Raw genomic sequence first — 22,708 nt, 5'->3', positions numbered from 1 at the left:
TTTAAATGCAGATTCTCTTTCTTGTTCCTTCAGTTATGTTCTAGATAAGAAAGAAACTCTATAAATATGGAATCGAAAGGCAATAGAGGGGATTCTTTTTCCTGCCTCTCATCTAAAGAGCTTTGTTAGAGGGGTTTTCGTTTGGGAGTTTCTGGTGGCAATTGGTAATTGTACAAGGACTTTTGAGAGACCTTGAGTGCTTATTTCTTTCAAGAATTGAAGGAATATTTCAGAACACTGTGTCTGATTTTCCCACATAAATTACAAGCTTTTCTTATGATCATTTGTAATTGTTTTTTGATGATCCTTTGCTATGCATGGCTGCATTTGGGTTATAGGAATTGAAAGAATATTATTATACTTTGAGCTATTATATTCTTTCTTGATTACATATTCATCTTATGTCTAATGTGTGATCAATTCCTCATTTTTCTTGCATGTTGGAGTTATTATTGTGGGTTTAATTGTTGAAGTTTGTGTCACTATTTGTTTGTACTCACCTTTTATTTCAAATCTATTGTTGAGAAGTCTAGGTGTTTTTCTTATGTTTCTCATCTAGATTTTCTCTCCATATTTCTTTTTCTTTTTGTGTGCCTTTCTTGCTTTCTAGTTAAAAGCATATCCCAAAAAACTCAAATTAATATCTTGTGGGGAAGCTGCCCCTCTCAAGTGAAGAATACCTCTCAAGTGAAGAAGATGATCGCTAATCGAATAGCGATCTCTCCAACTATTGGAACATTTGTTTCAGACATTGGGCAAGTTTGAGCTGTTTGTAGTGAATATTGCGGCAACAAATCTGTTTACCAACAAGATGCTACTCATAGTTCACATAATAAGCCCCTATTGAATTACTTCTTACAACTATCATATAACTCATATGCCACTTGTTTTTTTTATTGTCACTCTTTTAAAATATTTTTTTGTTGCTTTTTGAGATGTTAGGTGGTTTAGCTACTTGTTTTATTGTTATCAAGTTGATTAGTTTGATCATTTCTGGGCACAATTTTTTTCATTTTAAGATGCTGAAGGTGTTCCTCAGTTTTGAAGAATCTCTTTCTTTAAATGTTTAAATTAAGGCATGCATAAACTTTTTATTGTGATATTATATTTTTGAATCTTTATCAGAAATACAAAGTTTACAACTTTTTTAGCAGAATATATGCTTCCAACATATTTTTCTATTCAATTTTGATAGTAATCATAGTTCATGCTTATTGAAATATTATGGTGCCCTATGGACAAGCCAATAGGTTATAGGTCTACCCATCAACTTACTTTTCTTCTTCTTGTTAATGCATAGATTTGAAAAGATAAATTTATATGAGTGAAATATGCTTTCAAATGTTGTATGATTTTTTTTCCCTCTTTTCCATTATGACCATGTTTAGGGATACCTGTAAAGGGGCTTAAACTGACTATAGCTTAATTTAAAGTTTAAACTGAATGTCGTAACTTGTGAAAGATAAAAAGAGTAGATTACATGGGTTGTAAAGAGGAGTTTTACATGTTCAATAACCATGAAAAATCATATTATGTGTTAAAACACCTAACTTACACTGCTTATATTTTCAATACTACCCAGTGTAGCATACCAATATTGTGGCCATTGCCAAATATTGAAATTGTTGAAATAGTAGCTAGCTCGGATACCTATCTATCTTATTTTAATGTTGTCAATGACAATTAAAATACACATGTATTATCTATTATGTAAATCGAATTTTGGGCTGGACCCAATCATGTAGCGTGGAGAAAATTAATTGTAACTTGTAACGTGGTGACACTAAATTGTTGCTTTGGGCTGGACCCAAACATATGTAACGTGTAGGCAATAAATGGAACTTAGGGCTGGGACCAAACTCATGTAACATGGTCATTATGCATTGTAAAACATGCCCCAAATTTGGGCGCTAAAATAAAATATGAAATTGTATCCTAGCCGACCTGAAGGAAATGTAAAAGATGAATCTTGTATATAACAAGAATCATCTTAGATCTCAATTCAATCATTCATAACTCAAGCAAATCTCTTAAATAGCGAATTCTGGTTATGCAACACAGCGACATACTTTACTCTTCAAAGTCAGCAAATTGTCTTCAGTGAAGAGTTCTTCCAAGTGTAGCAAATTGATCTTCAATCTAGCAATTCAAGTCCTCAAGGTGGGGATGTGATTCTTTAGGTCAGCGAACATCTTCCTTGAAGGCAGCAAATACTTCTTAGTGATGGCAGTCATCATTGAAGATCAGCGAATCATTCTTGAAGGCTGCCAACATCACTCCAAGATCAGCGAACCTCATTTCTGGGACAGCAACAGTTGTATTTCAGATAAGTTCATCACTTCAGTTTGCCCTAGGTTAATCACTGTTATTAGGTTGCTGTCAAACAGTGAATCTCATTGTAAAATTATATTGGTGTTACATAATAAAGATCTGAGATTAGTGGCTGGGTTTTTCACCTCCAAGAGGGAGGTTTTCCCAGGGTATCTGCGTGATTTGTATTTGTTCTTCATTGCATTCTGATCTCTGCTGTTTATTGTTTAAATCTGATTTCTAAAATTAACAGAAATGGTCTATTGGGTGAACTATAAAGCGTGGTTAATATTTTCTGATTTCTATCTCTATTGTTTTAAATGTTAGGTTTATCTAGTCCATCTCCACTTTATTATCATCATTCAAGACCATAAATGTTTATTAAGAATAAAGCATTTAGAGTTCAAGCAAGGCATCTTTTTTGTCATTCCCTTTACAAATGTATTATTACCTTCAGAATATTCTTTGTTCCAAAAAGACATCAGTGTGATCCCAGATCAGTTGTTCAGTTGATTCTCTAAGGTAAATAATTGAGTTGTTATACTTAGCTTCTCGTCAGTACAAATTTAGTTAAAATATCATAAATTCATAATGCTCACAATCGCAATGCATGAGAGAATTGTGGTCATAGTAGATTGTGAACTTGAACAGGAAAAATAAGATATAGGAGATATGGATGGCACCTTTTGTTAATCGAACACATAAATTACAGGTTAGATGTTGGAAATATGATGGTCAACATTACGAGAATAAAATATTTTTTGACCCTTTGAAGCTCTTTATTCATTCAACGTCAGTTCAGGATAATTACAACCAAGTTTATAACGTCATGTTTGGTATTTGATTATAATGCAATTATCAAGAAGGGTACATAAGAACAAATCAGTTAACAAATTTTCTAGAACAAAATACTCTGGCAATGTCTATAAAATAGGAATTGGCATCAGGATAGAATGTAGATCGTTTTGTATGCCACATTATATAAATATATTTAGTAGGTTGGCAATTAATTGTAGCATTTCTATCTTTTTCTCTAGATGATTCGATTTGCTTTTATTTTACTCAGGAGAAGAGTGAAATCAGTATAGTTTTCACCTGAGCACTTATATATGATCATTTAAGAGGCTTCAAATGTAGTGTTTTGTTAAAATAATCTCTCTGACTATTCTGGTGATTTTGCAGCACATTTCCAAACAAAGATTGCCTTCTTTGCCAAAGGACTTGATTAGGAAAGGAAAGCATTTCATTCTTATAAGGAATCCACTTGATGTCTTGGTAAGTGATATGGACATATTCGATATTTCAATTTTTTGCATAAACAATATGTTAATATCTTCTTAGATATAGTACTAGAATAAAATGCTAAGTTTCAGGTTTAAGTTTGGCAGTAAGCCATATTTTTCTCCAGCTTTTGGATTGCTGGGTTATATCATAGCAGCTTCCCATTTACATGGCATTGAAAAGCGAACTGAAAGTGCAAATGGATTTAAATTGCTTGGTTTTAAAATGGGAAAAATTGTGAATAAAAAAAATTGAACTCATAAATATTGAAAAAAACTGCTATTGTTATTAATGCTAAATATAATGCATAGAATGAGAAGCAAAGTTCAAATATAAGATGCCAAAAAAGATCCAATGTTGCTATTTACTCTCAAATTCTCAATCAAGTATTGTGTACCCATATTTAAGTGGTAGAGTACAAAAAACACTACTTTTACATCTGCTGCAGCTGAAAACAAATTTTATTTTTTGCTTTTAGAAACCAGAGCAGGGTCCTAGGGGTGGTCGACCTCAGTGGGACTGAGTGGCAGAACCCCTTGTGAGCTTTGGGAGCAGTGCCCCTATATGATACAGGGTAGGGTTGATTGGTGGATCCTTGCCAGTAAGCCCAAATCAAGGCCCTTGAGGCCATAGGGATTTTCATGGTGCAGGTCATTTTCAAAACTTAATAACTTTTAGCCAAGCTCTAAATTTTAAAAAAATGCATCTTGAGGGCCAGTCATGTTTTCGGAATCAATCATCAAAAACTCTAGTTTATTGATTAATCTTATAAACTATAGTTTTTTCGATTACACTGCATGTAATTGACCAAAAAGAATGGTTGACCATTTTGAACAACAACCAGTTCAAACTGGCACAGACCTGAGAGAAGGCTATGGTTAACCCTGTTTTTCTCCTGGTTTATATATATAACCATAATCTACATAAATATACAAAATTAAATACAGAACACATTTTATAATTGTTGATTCAATGTCAAATAGGATATAGGAGTCACTTGTGGGTTAGATTAGGTTTGTTTTTTAATTTATTTCTCAATGCTTTTTGGAACAGGTTCTTCGTGGGTTTGGCTGAGGGGTTTGCTTAGACCTATGGTTGTGCCCTGGGGATGTTCGTTGGGTTGGATCGACATACCATAGGTAGAACCCTTGGTGAACTGAGGCCATACCTGGTGCAAACTGGTTTGGTACAAGTTGGTTTTTGATTTAACTTTGTGACAGCTATGTTACCCCAGGTTTTTTGGATGGGAACAGGGGGAAACGTTTTGGGGACAGGAATGGGAGGTAGCCATTTTTTTGTGTCAGCGAGGCGACAACTATTAAAAAATAGGGAAAATTTGGAAAATATAGAATTTTTTTCAGATATTCATATGATAGCATTGATAAGGTAATCATCATATATATTATACATCATAGAATCTTAAAATATAATATTAGAGTTCAATACAGATTTTTTTTTTGATCGGTAAATGGGTTTATATTGCATAATCAAAAAGTTACATCTTCAAGTTTCAAAAGATCCAGATTGAAAATATACATGTAGTATCATCCATGCCTCCTCTTTCTAAACCAACTGACACCTAAAACCTCTGCTACCCTCCCCATATCTTTAAACAAAGATTTTACATTGTTTTATACATATATGCATTTAAAACAAAACATAACAAGGCCTAGTAGTGTTCTATATTCAAGAGACAGAAACAATCTCCTTGCCTTTTTCCACTGGACGCTTTGGCCTACTCCATTTGTTCTTCCGGGTCTTCAAAGTTGTCATTGTCCTCGGTAGGGAACCTGTTGACGTGTATTTTGTACACAATCATACACAGAATAAAATACCCAAGGGTACCTTATCCTCTCTTAAATAAAACCTCTGATTGCTGAAGATGTCGCAAAAAAGGATCAATCAGGGTGACTCCAATGTTCTTTTATGTAGGGTCTCTACGTGTGGATAAGCACCAGTGGTCGTTGTGAATGCTGTTTCATCAAGGGGCCTTACGTTCTCCAAGCTGCAGGAACAAGTTTTCCTAAAACTAACAATTTCTTCAAAAAGATCAAAAGGTAGGGTTTGCAAGGGATAAATTCTAATCTAATCCTATGAATGACCAATGTAGGCTAGACTTGGCAAGATTCTACCAATTTCAATATTGCCATGAAATAACAACCCAACTGAAATTGATGCGATCTTCTAAGGCAACAAATGATTTTTCAATTCATCAAGGATCATGGACACTACCACAAAGGCACATATCCAAAGTTCAATGACGATTGAAGGTTTAAGTAATTCAAGTCTCTCCAGTTGACCACACAAGGCGTTCCCACAATCAGTAAGAAGCTAGTGGTTTGGAACATGAATCTCACCAAAATCAAGCCCAACACTTAGTCCTTCAAACTTAAATACTACTTCGACTGAGAATGATTCAAGAATACGAACAACCATGAAGATAGCCACAAGAATTGCAATAAAACACCATAACTTCAATATTTTATTGATCTCAAAGCCAAAATAGACAACAATTGTTTGGAATTCTTTCTTCAAACTCAATCTTGCTACAAAATAACTTTCTTCTCTCCAAAAACTCTAAACTTCTAACTATTTCTTATTGCTCTATTTCTAATTTTCTCATTCTAATTACAAAATGAAAATGAGTGAGGGTATATATAGCATCCTCAATTACAATGAACGACCCAGATCAAAAGAAGATCAATGGCTGAGATTTTGACACCTAAACCCTAATTAGGGTTTTATTACAAAAGTTCCCTTTTTATTGCACAATATTAAATGCATAGCCAGATATTTAATTTGGCACAAAAATCTAGGAAACATAGACCAATGACAATTAAGGTGCCATGTCACCTATAACAACCTCTCTTCTAGAACCTTATTCCCTTTCCAGTGCTCCTTTTTAGCATATGCAATGAATCTGGACACGATTCCCTCAATCTCAGCAATAGGAATCTCAGGAAGATTCCTCATTCGTTCCTCCAAGTGAATAATCTGATCAAAGGCCTTGAGAAGAGCTGCATCCCATTCAGGTTTGAGTTCCTTAATTTTCTCAATCAAGAGCATAGTAGCAAACATTTGATCTCTTTGCTCATCTGTAATCACATTCTCATCCTTGCAAAAGATGACTTTGACCCTTTCTTCTAATTCTTGAAGATCCACATCTGTCTCAACTTCGATCCTTCTGCCAAGAATAGTACATAAAACCCCAAACACCTTGTCCTGGATCGGATGGATGACCTCCTCTACTTGATTGCATTTGGTGCTAGTGTCCTCGAAGAGAACTTCCTTCATCTGGAGTAAAGTAGACCATTGTAGTAAATTATGAGCTCCTCCATCCATTATCTTTTCTTGTGCTAAGATCTTTCTTGGTGTTTGCCTGATTACTTGAAGAACAGGAATGATAACATCTTTAGTATGAGCAAAGGCGGCTACTGTTATCATTAGGTTGTGGATGATCTCAAGGACCTGGATAGCTCGATGAATGGTCTGCATTATTCTTGTTGCAAACTCAACAGCAACTGTATGGGATTTGTCAATCCAAGAGCTCATAAGCTGGACCAAGCTCTTAACTTTCTCTGCTTCACCAACTGATTCAAGGGGAAGTGCTTGCATGGGAGATACTGTTGGATCCTGACGTCCCAAAGGCTGACTGAGGTGGCTAAAGTAGCCTCTCCAAGCACCTCTCTCTCTCTCAAGTTTTCTACTCTTTTCCATTTCTTCCTTAAGTTTATCTTTAAGTGCCTCAAATGAATCAGTTGCCTCATCTAATGCTTGCTTGGTGGTGAGTGGACCAAGCTCAACGGTTTCTACATCATATTCTTCTGCAAGGATCTCACCTTCATATTTGTCCACTGCCGGTGTAGCTATCTGCAACTTCCTGGACCCTGTTTCATCTCTGATCATTTTGGACATTTTGGTGGCCTTCTTCTTTTCTGTTACTCCTTGAGAATCTCCAACAAGGCTATCTTAATCAATCACATTATCTTCGTCCTCGATCACAATCACCCTTGTTAGTCTCTCTTTCAACCAATCCGGAATGGCAGACCTTGTCTCTCTAACTTGTATTTCTTTAGGTAGTGACTCTTCTTTCCGAAGAGGAGATGTTGCTTCATCATCATCCTTGTCCTCATGTAGCTCATTGACTTGGGGAGATTGACTCGATGAACGTTGAGATGCCTATCCTTCTTTAGGTTTATCATTCTGAACCATTGACTCCATAGATTCCTCAACTTCAAGTGTCCTCTTCTCTTGTCGAGAAGATGTGCCGGATGAGCGATCTCGATTGGCCTCTTGCTTCTTCTTGGAAGATTCTCTTTTCTCAGGTCTTTCCTTCCTCTTCGCACCTCTATGATGGGGATTGCCTTCACTTACGCTTCTGGGGTGAGGATTGCCTTCGCTTGTGCTTCTAGGATGAGGATGGCCCTCACTTACGCTTGCTCCTTCTGCCGACCTTTCCTCCAAAGTAAAAGTCATTGATATATTTTGCTCTCCCAACTTTTGATGTTGCACATCAACCCATCTGCGAGTACAGGACAAAACTGGAGCCATCAGAGTCTTCAAGTCCACAACCTCAGGTTCATTCCAATCTATCTTTACTGCCTTGTCCTCTCTATCATAAGAGGATTGGAGGTGCCTGCCACTGTCCTGAGCCTGATCGGCCACTCTGTAAACTTTGCATTTCTTGATGAAATCCAAAGGCAATCTGGAATGCATCTTTCTCTTCACTTCCAAATCATCTGAGAGATTCATCCAAAAGTCTTCCACCTGACATTCATGCTTGTATTTTCTACCAACTGTCTCTTCTATATGCCCATAAGGATCAAAATTCTCTCTCAATGAAAAGAATGAAAATGAATATAAGGCCAACTCCCTTTCTGCATCATCTAAAGCTGGAACATTAGGACATACCTCAACTGAATTTCCTAATATGATAGGTACAGGAATTCCATTTCCATGCCTGTGTCTGAATGCCTTCGCATAAGCTGCCAGTTGCCTAGTCACCTCAAGTAGTACTATCCTGTCTGTCGGATATCTTGGCAACATATATGGAGGTGAAGGACACCCATGAACTCTGATATATGTAAACTTCTGAAATTGGATAAACCAAGCACCATACCTCTTTACAAGTTCTTGTGAATCCTGAGATAGCCGATTATGAATCCCGCCTTGCAGTGTCCTAGTGATGTTCATTGTGAAGGTATCATTGACTAACTTGTAATTATTCCCAGGTGGATGATGCAAATGAACATAAGAGTCACAAACTCTGACTTCTCCAGGTCCTCTTCCAATCGATCCTCTGTGAGGTAGTCCTGCATATTCAAAACTCCTGATCAAGGCATATATGATGTATGAGCTCATGTGGAAGGATTTGGTAGCTTTCAGTCTTCTCAACTGTACCTCCAAGCAATGGCTAATAATTCTAGCCCAATGAATCGTTCCTTTTCCTTGAACTATCACTTGGATGAAGAAGAACATCCACTTCTCAAAATAGAAGGCTTGAGGAGCCCCTGTAACTCGATTGAGTAAGGTTATCAAATCTCTGTACTCCTCCTGGAAGTCGATCCTATGTGGTGTGTTGGGAATTTTGCTCAGGCGAGGACGACTTTTGAGTAACCAATTCTTGTTGATGATGCTCAAGCAAGTGTCTGGATCATCTTCGTACATGGATCTAGCTCCTTCCAAGCTTTTGTAAATCATGTCCTTATGTTCTGGTAGATGAAGAGCTTCACTGATAGCCTCATCTGAAAGATAAGCCAAAGTGTTTCCCTCCTTGGACACGATCGATCTTGACTGTGGGTCATAATGGCGAGCACACTCGATCATCAGCTCATGGCACTGGACAGCTGGAGGGAAGCCGGCCGCCTTGATAATGCCACTCTCAATTATTCTCCTTGCGACAAGTGATGGCTTTCCAATGTAAGGGACCTCTCGAAACTTCTTCACACTGAAGTTTCCCAAGTTGGTATCTCCAATGTTGCTCCATTTTGACACGATCTTGGTCTCCATTTCTTCATTCCTTTGATCTTCCTTCATGAGGGCTGGACGGTTGGTGGATGCTCCTGGCTTTGGGGTCGCCATCTTGACACCTACACAACATTTCACAATGAGCAATATACCTTGGAACGTAAAAAATATAGATTAAGTTTAAGCTTTAAATTTAGGAAACTTCATGGTAAATCCTTGAATTATCATTTCCTAAATATGACGATTATGCAATTGGAAATTCAAAATTTCAAAATTTCAAAATTAGGCTAGGAAGATCTTGCCATACCTTTCTTGGAGAATTAGCTCTAAAAAAGATGCAAAAACAATAAGAGATTTGCTAGGCAAAATGAATATCGAAGTCCTCTAGCAAAGGTGCTTCCTTCATCAACTTCACCACCTTGTGGGTCTTCAACGCCTTGAGGAACAATTCGCTCCACCTCCAACAAAATTCGCACTCCTCCTTGGATCTCGCACTTCTCCTTGGATGAGATTTCGCTCCTTCTATTGCCTCTCCAAATCGCATGTAGACAATGATTGAATGATGGATTAAAATGTTTCACAATACCTTTCTTATATAGGCGCTCACCATTATACTCTCCCATAGGCCGACTTGGAAAATAAACCTAGAATAAACAAAAATTAAATAAAGGGGAGGCCGACCTTTGTTAAAATATTTAAAATAAAACCCCAAGCACACTCCCTTCACTTAATTTAATAATTAATTAATTAAATGCCTTTGCAATTAAATTTCGATTTTTTAAAAGGCTAAAACCAATTAATAAATGTTAGGCGCTCTCATTAAATGCCAATTTAATTTCAAAATATCTTGGAGTTTTAGCGAAACTGGCATTTAATGCACTTTGAATGATATTGGCGCCCAAGCATGGAAAACAATAGATATTAACAAGATCGCTCTGGTCCCTTGGAGAGGGACAGGAGCGCCTATACCCTTTGGACCTCACACTTCTTGTTTTTTATGTCCAAGACCTCATTTCTGACGTCCAAGATGGCATTTTTACTTAGAATTTCGAGTTCAATTTATCCGATCTTTGAAATGAGTGCATTTTAAAGCATTTTCGCCCTGGTCCTTGAGTGAAGGACAGGAGCGCTATTTAGTTGATTGTGCAAATTCTTGATCTCATCGTCCTTGAATTACCTTTAAGGCACAACACATGCTTTCCCCATTTTATCTTAAGTCGTGAAAATGAGAAATGGTATTTTAATCGTTAGGCTATTAGGCATATTGAACATTTCGCTCTGGTCCTTTGGAGAGGGACAGGAGCGCCCCAGCCATTTTTTATCAACTTGATGGCCTTTGTCACTTCATTCCTCCGCGAAACCTTTTAAACATCACTTTGACCTTGCGTCTTGACTTGGATTCGTCCGAATTTGGAGAGGAAGGTTGGCTAGTGTGTTTTTCGCCCTAGTCCCTTGGTGAGGGACAGGAGCGATTTTGTCCTTGATCCTTGTCTTTTTAATTGCCAAGTCAATTTGCGAGGTAGGCAAGGATCATCCTTGTTTGTTCTATGCATGTTTAACTTGCCTTCCAAGACAAAATGAGCTCCTCCAAAGATTATCGCCCTAGTCCTCCAGTGAAGGACAGGAGCGAATTTTATACTTGAGCTTAAAATTGTCGACTTTTGACGTTAACTCCTTATCCATCGTCTTCCTAAAGACATTTTGGACCTTGCATGACTTCGCCTTGATATGGTTTTGGAAGGAAATGACTAGTTTAATAGAAATCGCCCTGGTCCTCCAGTGAAGGACAGGAGCGAACTTTAGTCCATGGCGCAAATCCTCAATCATATTGATATCAAATCGTCTTCAAGGCGTAAAATGTTATTGCTTACTCCATATTGAATGTTTGAAACGAAAGTGGCCTCTTAGAATTAGGTACTCTTGAATATTTCGCTCTGGTCCCTTGGTGAGGGACAGGAGTGCCTTAACCAATTCCATCAAGTTCTCGTGGTCTTTGCAACTTTGTTCCTCTTCGAAGCGTTCCTAATATCATCTCCATCATGCGCCTTGGCTTGGATCCGACCAAACTTGGAAGGGAAGTCTTGATAATACATTTTCGCCCTGGTCCCTTGGTGAGGGATAGGAGCGTTTTTGCATTTATAAGCTCACTTGTGTTTCGCCAACTTTCAAAATTGTCTTCAACGGGTTGATTGTGCCCTCTTTCACTCATCTCCAACATGAAATTCGTTTTAACTTTGCGGGAAATTTGCCTTATGAGGAAATCGCTCTGGTCCCTTGGAGAGGGACAGGAGCGCCTTGGCCATTATGGGCTCACTTTGCGTTTTGCAACCTTCAAAATTACCTTCAAATGGAGTGACTATGCCCTCTTTCCTTCATATCAATCTTGAAATTCACTTTACTTTGGCCAAAAACATATCTTGAGGGAAAATCGCTCTGGTCCCTTGGAGAGGGACAGGAGCTACCTTTGAAATTCGCTCTGGTCCCTTGGTCAAGGACAGGAGCGCCTTAGCCAATTTGGGTTGATTTTCAACTTCGTGGACGGCTCAAGTTATATTCAATGAACAAAGCATTCTTCTCCTGACCTCCTTAAATCGCATAATCACTTAAATCTTGTGTGGACAACGTAAGTTTGAAATTCAAGCTCCGGTCCTTCAGTGAGGGATAGGAGTGAACCTTGTCATTTTAGCATATTTCCTTGTTAGTTGGTCGCTCAAATTATATTCAATGGACAAAACGTGCCCTCCTTGACCTCTTCCAATCAAAAAAAAAAATGTCTTGGTCCTGCAAGGACAGTGTAACTTTGAAAAACAAGCTCTGGTCCTTCAGTGAGGGACAGGAGCGATTTTGTCCTGTTAAGCCCAAAACTCAATCTTTCGTTGCCAACGACGAAGTCCGGATACTCCTTCATGCTCATTTCATCTTTCATTGCGTTCTTGATGCTTCAATTTGATCAACTAAGGCCCAAAATGCCCTAAGTAAACCATTTCGCCCTGGTCCCTGAGTAAAGGACAGGAGCGATTTGGTCTCAAACTTTAAAATTCATCATTTTTGAGTCTTCAAAATCTTCAAAATATTCAACTTACGTCCAATTTGTCCTCCTGGAAACCCTGCATAAAACAAATTAAACAAGTCAATAACCAATATGCACAAAATATCACTTTCGGCCTGGTTCCTGGGTGAGGGACAGGAGCGATTTCACCTCTATAGGCCAAAATATAAAAAATTAGGTCTTCAAATCACTTGACAAGGCAAAATTAGGTCATCCCCAAGGCCAGGGGCAAGTTAGTAAATCCTCAAAAATTTGGTCAAAATTCACCCGGACAAAATTGCATAATTCAATCATTGAAATGCTAACACTTTAGACCTAACTTGAAGGTGCCCTCAAAATCTTAACTGGACCCATCCTGAGACAAACTTGACTTCCTGGCAGGCTCATCTTATTTCAAAATTGCAATCAATGCGAGGGTGCTTAATAATCTTTCAAAATTGGACTGGACTTTGGCTTGAAAATATCAAAGGAAACCCTAAGGCTTAACCCTAATCCAGACGACTCACTCATTTAATTCAAAACCCTAAATCAGAGAGAAGAACAGGCAAAACAAGAGCAAAAAAGAGGGGGTCCCCATTTTAATGGGGCGATGTGTGAAATGGTCACAACAGAACCCAATACATAGTGTGCGTCTGCCCTGACCCTTTCTCGACTTCTTCGGACATCCCCATTTGCGTTTAATGGATGTAGAGCTTCTCAACTGGGAGGGTTTGGCCTCAAAGTTTCCCCACTTCGACATTTCCATCCTTAGCTCCTGCTTCTCGCACGACTTCAAGAATTCCTTGACACCATGCATCCCTATCTGTGCAGAGGCGTGTCGGGCCTCCTTGTTACAGTTGGCGCTCCACATGAAGTAGGGGCACAAATGAGGTTTGAACTCACTTGCATGCAGCCAGGTACCATTTGGACACACGAACCTCGTGCCATCTCTGGTCTTCCGTAGAAAACTATCTAAACCACCACACCATACTTCTCAAACACAACCTCGAATTATCCACTCGACCTGCTCTTTACTTTCCAACTCTAAGCACCAGGCTACAAACATGGCAGCAATCTTGACGTTCATCTGATATTTGAATTTACCTCGCATATACTCATCTCCAAAAACAATCTTCACTCACATGAGAAAGGTCTGCTCCTCAAATGGGAAGATGCTAGTCAGTCTCTCATCAAATATCGACCCCCAAAACGCCATCATTGGACGTGTGGCTCTGAGAGAAAAGATCACCTCCATGATGCACCCTGCAACTTCAGTTTGCCAGAGAGATATTTGCTTTGAACAATCTACATTCTTTCTACCTTTGTTTATCTCTTTAAGTTAGGCTTGTTGAAGAAGCTAGCCCAACCTCTCTCCCATGTCCGAGTAAGCAAACTTCGGCGCCACCTTTCCCACTATATCTTCGCGGCTTAAACTACCGCCAAAATTGGTGAAGATATGGGGAGATACCATATCTTCTTGCGTCCAGATTGAGCAACTTTTCGTACTTTTTGTATTAGTGATCTCTATGCGCCAGCCTTGCCTTGGCATTCTTGCCATTTCGAGTTGGCAAGATTGAAAAACATTGTCACCATCTAACCATTGGGAAAGAGTTCGTCCCACCTAATGTCGCCAACTTGTAACTCAAACACCTGGTTGGCACACACGTCAGCGTTCATGTTCCCTTCTCTTAGAGCATGGGAAATTTTGAAACTTTGGAAATCATCGAGAAGGTATCTAATCCATTTGTTCTCCTTATCTAGTCTCTAGTTTCGGGCTTCACCTCGGATTAGCGCCTGCGTGATAATTTGAGAGTCGCCTTGCAAGTGAAGCCTCTGAACTCCCAATCTTTTAACTAGTTGAACTGCCAGAGAAGCAGCTTTTGCCTTTGCTTCATTGTTTGTGCTTGGACTTAAGCATTGTTGGCATCTAGCAATTAATACTCCATTACAATCTTTGGCTACACATCCAGCACTAGAGGGTCTCGAATTACCCCGAGATGCACCATCAAAGTTGATCTTGGTCCAACCTGGTTCCGGTGGGGACTAATGAATATGACTCACTGCCGTCGGAGAAGGATCAACCCTTAACGACCCATTAACGGGTTAGTTCAATTAAGATTTTCATTTCATAGAAAGTGACAAATAAATTAAGTTTGAACAAAAGTTAATTGCATTCATTGACAATGTGCATATATATTATATAAAAATTACAACAAAATGCCCCAAGGTTGCAAGTTTCAACTATAACTTGGTCAAAATATAGAAATATGCAGCTGCCCTAATCAATATCTCCTAACATTGCACAAAATCGGAGTCTGAGTCACTTCCCTGCTCATCATCAATATCCAAATGTGCAGTTGCTTAGTATATTTTTCTTCTGTCTTTACAAGGGGCATGAGAATCCCTCGTTTCCAAGATTGCTCGTCTCCGAGAAAACTAACTTGAGATGATGGAGTGCTTGAGATGTTCCCCAACCAGAAGTTGTTTGGTCTTACAACTTACTTTTTGTAAATATCTATCACAATTTACTTCCGTTGCACTTCTTTGATGCTAACTTCAGTTGCCAATTTGTCCTAGATATGTTCTCAATAACTTTCAACAACATAACCAAGAGTTGGAAATTGCAAGATTTATAATCCTAAGACAAGTTTGGTCTCATTTTATGAAAGGGGGAACAATATCATCTTTGTAATTACATCAATTGTATTTGCAAGAACTGATTTGGTGGGTCCCATGTTTACACAATTAATATCTTTGTGAGTTGAAAGAGGGTGAGTTTTTCCACGTTTTAAGATGAGGACTAGAAGCATGATACATCTACATAATGTTCTTACATTATGACTTCATTGCGTTTGCTTATTTGTAATCTCACACATTCTTCCTTCCTATGCTTGGGCATACATCCTATAGATTTTCATGGTATTTGTCATGTCCAACAATCTCTATGTTGTTTTTACTAGTGTCGTACTAATGCTTGTTTAGGAAACTGTGAGATTATCTATGACAATGGTTGTACAATTGGTTGGTTGTTACTAGGCAGCAGATTGATAAATAGTGTAACAGGCTGCAATGCCATAATAGTCTATTAACTAATCATATTGCTTGCATGGCTTCGGTAAGCAGTATTAGTATTAGTAAGAATCATGGTTGCATTTTGGGTTACATATCTCTTGGGGGTGGAATGCAGTCATGAAGTAACTAAGCACAAATTTATGCTGTTCATACTTGACATGAATAAATCTTACACTGATTTTGTAGTTGATGTACCACTCTCATCCATGTCCCAGAAACCTCACGGAAGGTTGAGGTATCTCAATTATAGGTGTTCGTAAAACCACCTAAAGGTGCTTATTAACCTCCTTGACGAGACTAGGTTTTAGGGCAATATTCGAAAGCTCTTATAGAGTCCAGATTGATTTGGCATTTCATGAGTCAAACATATAAATACATGTAAGACTCAGTGCATACATGTAAGATACGAAGCATAAGATACGATGCATTCACTTAAGTACACATAAGGCATGAAGCATACACTTAAATATACGTAATGCATGAAGCATACATGTAAAAACGTAAGGCATGAAGATTATATACATGAATACACATAAGGAATGGTTCATGCACTAAAATACAAGTAATACACCAAGCATACATGAGAAGGTACTCATGCAGTAGAAATGCTGAAAACACATCGGTCATGAAGTGAACACATAAATACATGTAAGACATAAAACATACATGAGAATAGTATTCATATAAAACACACATGTTGAAAACAGATCAGGCGTGAGGCATACATATGAATACACATAAGACATGAAGTATACAAATAGATATACATAGGGCATTGAGTATACATAAATACATTAAGGCATGGAGTATACACATAATTCATGATGTATACATGCAAAGCATGAAATATACATATGCACGAGGCATGAAACGTGAATACACATAAAGCATGGTGTCTACATGTAAAGCATAAAGTATACATACACACAAAGCATGAAGTATGAGTACACATCAAGCATGATGTATACATGTAAATCATGAAGTATATGTACGCACGAGGCATGAAGTATGAATACACATAAAGCATCATGTATACATGTAAAGCATGAAGTATACATGTAATTACACATAAAACATGAAGTTCCTATAATTAGATGAAGTATACACTTGAATACATGTACAAGATATACATATAAAGTCACACATATATAGAGGTGCAATGTTGGCCTACTCAATTTTATTTTTGATTTACTTAAGAAGAGGGTTGAATAGCTAACCCTAATTGAATGGTGGTTAAAGGAGGCTTGTCCCACAGAGTGGCAAGATTAATGCTCTGATCCCAATTGTAATTCCTCCTTTTGGGATTGCCTTAAATCTTGCCCTAAAATCACAAGTTTCATTAAAATAAGAAATGTAAAATAGTTAGAGTTATAACTTTACCAATTAAAATGTTTTAAGTAAGATAAATTCTGGTTTAGATCTTGCAATCATGCTAGACAATATCCGAAATATAATTCATAAAAACAATTATTTCTACTATGATTAGGGATCAAACATATATATATATATATATATATATATATATATGATTGTTAAGGGACCGAAGCCGTTAATGCTTTTGATTGGAGCTATGAACTAGTGAGGCCACATTTTTGAGGGACCTCATCCTCAAAGATGTATTCGCCATTGCATGCACATGGCATCTCCACCTTATCACTCTGTTGTATGCGCATGGCAGCTCACCCTTATATCTCCTCTGCCTCGCGCAAACATTACCTTATTTTTCTTGTCACCGCGCGTAGGCGTCACCTTATTTCTCCGTCCTCATGCACAGGTAACTCTTTATCTCTCCATATTCTGTGCGGAGGTGTTTTATCTTCTTATCATTCCATCCCACACACAGGTTTCTATCTCCTTATCACTCTAAGTCACCTTTATATCTCCATCACTACACACAGGGAACTCCTCTTACCTTATCTCTTCGATGTGGCAAGATCTTGCCAGCATCTCTGTGTCTCCATTGTCGACACACATTGCCGCCTCTCTTGGTGTGTGGGAGTGCATGGGGAGTGCTGCCGGTTTGTCCTGCCTACAAATAGTTGCACCTGGGGACCCCTCCAGAGCCTCCTTCGACCATCCTTCCTCCTGCAGGGTTTCAAACCCAAGAACTCCCTCTAAATAGGGCTCGCAACAACCGTTGCGCCACGGGGACTTATCATTCATTTTTAGAGTTCAACCATAATAGGGGTTGAATAGGGTTGTAATGTCCCCACTTACCTAGTGATCACTCAGGAGCATAGATTTGCCTGTTACTCATCTCCATAGGCAGATTTAGAGGTTAGGAGATGTTTGTGCTAGCAAGGGGGAATTATACTTAGTCAATTTTTGGCTTTGGTCGGTTTATTTCATATGTACTTTATGATATTTCATTATAAAGTTACTTAATTCTAAAAATAGAAATATTTTATAAAGTTGTAAGCGAGGGAATTTGTCACCTCAAGGGTGATGAATCCTGAAGGACAAATTATCCTTTCGATTACCTCTTCGAACAAGCACAACGGTCAGCTAGGGGATAACAGAATAATGCAAGGAATGTCAGACGCTCGAGAGACGTCTTTGGACAGCTCTGCAGAGCCTCTGTCCGTAGGACGAGCACACAGAGCAGGGACGCTAGCGCAGCGCGATGTCATACTGTATGGACGGAGTACAGAGTCCGAGCAGAAAGCTCAGGACGCGTTGACAGAACTTGCATATTAGCTAAACAATACTAAAATGTACGGAAAACACAGATTAGCTAAACAATACTAAAATGACGAAATGAGGAGAGTGCTAAAAGAATGAAGGAATCTCACAACCAGTCCACGCTATGAAGCCTCCCGCAAGATGGTCTCGTCTCCATGAAGCTGTGCCTACACACATGCAAGAGAGAAAATGTTGGGGGTTGTGCTTTGGAGCCTGCCTAAGTTAGACCCTCGTTTTGGTGTTTCCACCTCCACGGACAACCCCAGATAGCCACAAGAAAGGAAGAAAATAAAGAAGATGATAGAGGAATGTAAAAGCAAATCCAAAGATAATGCCATGCTATTTGGTCGTTGGAAAATAAGCAAGATATTGGAAATATGAGATAGAGTTAGATTACTCCCCTAGTGCTTGGCAAGTGTTGGCATGCTTGGCAAACTTGGTAGCTCAATGGTGCTGCGACAATGGTGGTAGTGTCTCCAAGAGTTTCAATCTCCAAGATTAAGTCTTGAATCTGCCAAAAGATCCCTTGGAAATGTCCCGAGACCAAAGATATAGGCTAAGGGACGAATTTGGGTGTCGGTGGTTGCGCAAGGAGGCGTTAAGTCTTCAATCTGCCAAAAGATCCCTTGGAAATGTCCCGAGACCAAAGATATAGGCTAAGGGACGAATCTGGGTGTCGGTGGTTGCATAAGGAGGCGTTACAATTCGTTCCTGGCGCGGGTCATAACGTCCCAACGTCCACCTGCTAGGTGGTAGGTTGGCGGGACGATAGCGCGCCTTGTGGACGTCTCCGCGCAGCGTCTGCATCCGCGAACCTGTCAGATTGGCAGGATTGGTAACGCCTCCAGAGACGCTGACATGGACTTCTTTGGTGGAGAAAAGGACAAGTTGGCAGACCTGTCCTCCAAGCAGCGTGGGGGAGGTGCCACATGTCGCAATTGCCACTAAAGGTGACGAGAGTGATATTTTTGACTCTACATTTTGACCCCACTTTAGCAAGCATGTCTCCGTTAAGAGATGCAAAGCTAAAGTAGGAAAGATAGAAAAGGTGAAGAGAAAATATCGCGATAGGGAAGCAGATGCTCGTTGATCAGACGAAGTTTCCCCCGACGATATGATGCTAGAATTTTGGAATGGAAATCGGTACTTGGAACATCTACAACATGCTAGCTGCAGTCTAGCCTGATGGATGATAAGATGTGATAAAGAAGTTAGAACAAAGCGCAACAAGAACAAGCCTCGCCGTGGGGGAAAGTTCCTGATGATGAAAAGATACAAGATAGGGCGACTGCCATTGGTACAAGATACACCGATCTGGTTAGCATGATGCGCCATGCCGAGAGCCATATGATAGGGTGTGATAGGTTGGTATGGATGACCATACGATAGGGCAAGTTGGAATGCCGATATGGATAACAATATGGTTGGGCAAATTCGAATGCTGATATGGATAGCCATATGATAGGGCAAATTGGAACGCCGATGTGGATAACCATATTATAGGGCGAAATGAATTGCCGACATGCATAGCGAGGCGCTGGATCACCATGCGATAGGGCAGATAAGTTAGCCGACATGAGTAGCGACATGCTAGATTGCCATGCGATAGGGCAATTGGAATTGGAACATAGTAGATTGGCCTCTACCAAGGCAAGAAAGATGATGTAGATTGGAAAGATGGTTTAGCCCCCATGTAGGCTATCTTTGGAACAAATCAAATGGTTTTGACCCCACCTGGGCGCACATGATAAAGCAAATGCATGAAAATAAAGGCACAAATGCAGAAATGATGATATGATGGCCCCCCCTTAGAATGATATACATGGAAGGCATGCCATTCTAAGGAGAAGAGTTGTGGCACATCAATATAACGAGATCTTTCCGTGGAATGCCACCAAGATATAATGACACATCAATGTCCACAACAGCAAAAGATGCAATGCAAGAGGACAGGGTGATTCGATAGTTTGGCGTCAAAACCCATAGCAGTGTCAAAAATATATATAGTATCACTACGAGATGGGTGTATCGTCATAGGACCAAGTTTCTCGGATTTGAAGAAAGACACATGAAGACAAAGAGAAAAAAAAAATTCGGGTCAACATGGAAGAAAGCAAAGAATGCCCCCAACGCTTTGCATCGTCCCCGAATGTCGAAAAGCAAGATACGACAAAAAGGAGGTAAACAAATAGAGGAATGTGCACTATAGAAAATCCCTTGTTTCTGAGTACTTACGGAGTAACTCGGGTCCTCTAGGAGAGCACAACGGATAAAAACAGTCAATCTCCCGTATCCAAGTACCTATGAAGTGACTTGGGTCCTCCGGGAGGGAACAAATCGATAAAGCGAGCACGAGGGAGCACGATCACACACACATGCAAGCAGATGTAGAGGAAAAAGCAAAGTGCTAACCATTGTACTGCAGAAGATCATCGTCCTTAAGGAGAGCCTTGTCCTCCCAATCTAGGTCAAAAGGAGAAGTAGGGGGATGAGCTCGAAGAGGAACGACAACTAGAGCGGTCCCCGACGCTTCACTTGCAGCGAGAGCGAGGGACGAAGCCGCATCAAGATAGGCATCCGCAAGCTCGGAGTAGGAGAGGGTCAATGACCTTGTTAAGATCATAGATAGTTCAGGGATCTCCTCCAATGAATCGAACATGCATCCCTCAGAGGAGGAAGTATGTGACGCGCTTGGAGAAGATGAAACAAGAACATGACTGCCGGCCTCTGGAAGAGGGGCAAATACAAACTCTAGAGAAGCCAGAGCCTTCTCAATCATACAAACAAAAACAGGCAAACCAGTAGGCATTGAGGCAGGCAGAGGAAGGGTGGAGGAACACATCTGCAAAGATTCGTGTTGTTGAAATTCCGGGACAGGGCCCTACTCAAGCTTGCGTTTAGACATGATAGGACTGTTAGATCTCCTATCCACCGTAGCAGGCTAAAGGACCCCGAGAAAACTGGGATGCTGGAGCGGTAGAATAGGTGGAGTAGCGGAAGCTGCGTTGGAGACCACCTGCGTGTGCGGCATATTCAAAGGCACGGACAAGGGTGGAGTGTTCGAGAGGGAAGTGATAAGCGGAGGTTCCGAGGAAGGAGCAATGATGACCTGCACCCGCTTAGGGGGAGGCTCATCGAAGGTACCTTGAGCAGTGGGAAGCAAAATTGAAAGTGATGTAGAAACGGGAGCCATCAAGGGAACAGGCTTCGAAACAACAGTGTTGGAGGATGCACCAGCGGACTGTAAGGCTGCGTCACATGCTCGAGCCTAGGCCCGTCAGAAGTGTTTATGCTCGTGCGCACGTTGGTTCCGACGGAGGTTGGGACCACCAACTGCAGGCTGAGATGAATCAGTAGCAGCATGCTCCATAGGAGAGGCCTCTGGGATCGGCTCAAGGACAGGAGGATGCGTAACCGATGAAGTAGGAGAGACATCCTGAACGGGCATCACATTCACAGCGACAGGTGCTCGACCTGGCTTCGCTCGAGGAGCGGGTGGAGGGATATGAGGCGCCGACATGGTTTGTGATGTAGATGCAAGTGGAGACGAAGGAACCCGAGACAAGAGCTTCCCCTTCGTATAGCGAGATGGCCTAGGGATATCGGCCATGATGGGAAGCTGGAAGGGTGGACGGGCCGTGGACTTTGGCAGTGAAGGTGCCTTTTCGTTGGCTGCACTAGGTGCAGTTGCAGGAACTGAGGACACCACTGGGGTTTGCATGGTCCTAGGCGGACAAGGAGTTCTTGGTGCGGGAGCGGGTTTAGCCCCGACCCCCTGCGATGGAGGGACACCTGCCACAACCCGTTCCAAGATCGGGATCTGCGGTGCAAAAGTTGATGTAGGAGGCGGCAAGGGTATGGCAAGTTGTGTCGGCGTAGAAGCCAAGTCCCCCGTCTTGTATTTATAATACGCACGGTATAAAAGGTCACTGCGGGGAAGCATGGGCCTAATCGGGGCATGCCAAAAGTGATCCAAAGAGAAGTCCCCATGGGCAATCAACGGTTGATAGCTAGTGTCCTGGACGACATGCACTGTGCCCTCATGAGGAAACTTTAAGCACTTGTGAACCACGGAAGGAACAACCTCCATGGGGATCAACCACGGGATTCCGAGTCTGACTCGGAAGAGATCAGACTCAGGGATGATAGTAAAAACCGAGGACACTGCCTTGGGACCTACCATGACCGTCAGGGTGATGCTGCCCAATGGGCTGATAGAGAATCCATGGTGGGTCCACAAGGTAGTGCGACAGTCGTCATAGACCAGTCTATGCCATCCATTCACAAAGAGTGTCTCCTCCGTGATGACATCAACTTTGCTGGAGGGTCAACCATCACACCTGTGACTGTTTGACCGTTCAATCGAGT

At 40.4% G+C, this 22,708-nt stretch overlaps 1 protein-coding gene across 4 annotated transcripts in view; it reads left to right on the top strand.

Moving 5' to 3' along the window:
* LOC131042460 (branched-chain-amino-acid aminotransferase-like protein 2) overlaps positions 1-22,708 on the top strand; it is a 243,702-nt gene that overhangs the window by 31,314 nt on the left and 189,680 nt on the right. For all 4 annotated transcript variants that reach the window (XM_057975741.2, XM_057975742.2, XM_057975743.2 and 1 more), the window contains exon 4: positions 3,493-3,585. In XM_057975741.2, coding sequence (XP_057831724.1) covers positions 3,493-3,585 — 93 coding nt within the window. The remainder of the gene's footprint in view (positions 1-3,492; positions 3,586-22,708) is intronic.

Source organism: Cryptomeria japonica, chromosome 1, assembly GCF_030272615.1.
Source record: "Cryptomeria japonica chromosome 1, Sugi_1.0, whole genome shotgun sequence".
Taxonomy (NCBI): Eukaryota; Viridiplantae; Streptophyta; class Pinopsida; order Cupressales; family Cupressaceae; genus Cryptomeria; species Cryptomeria japonica.
Note: the sequence above shows the minus strand (reverse complement) of the source record. Positions and strands in the feature narration are given on the sequence as shown.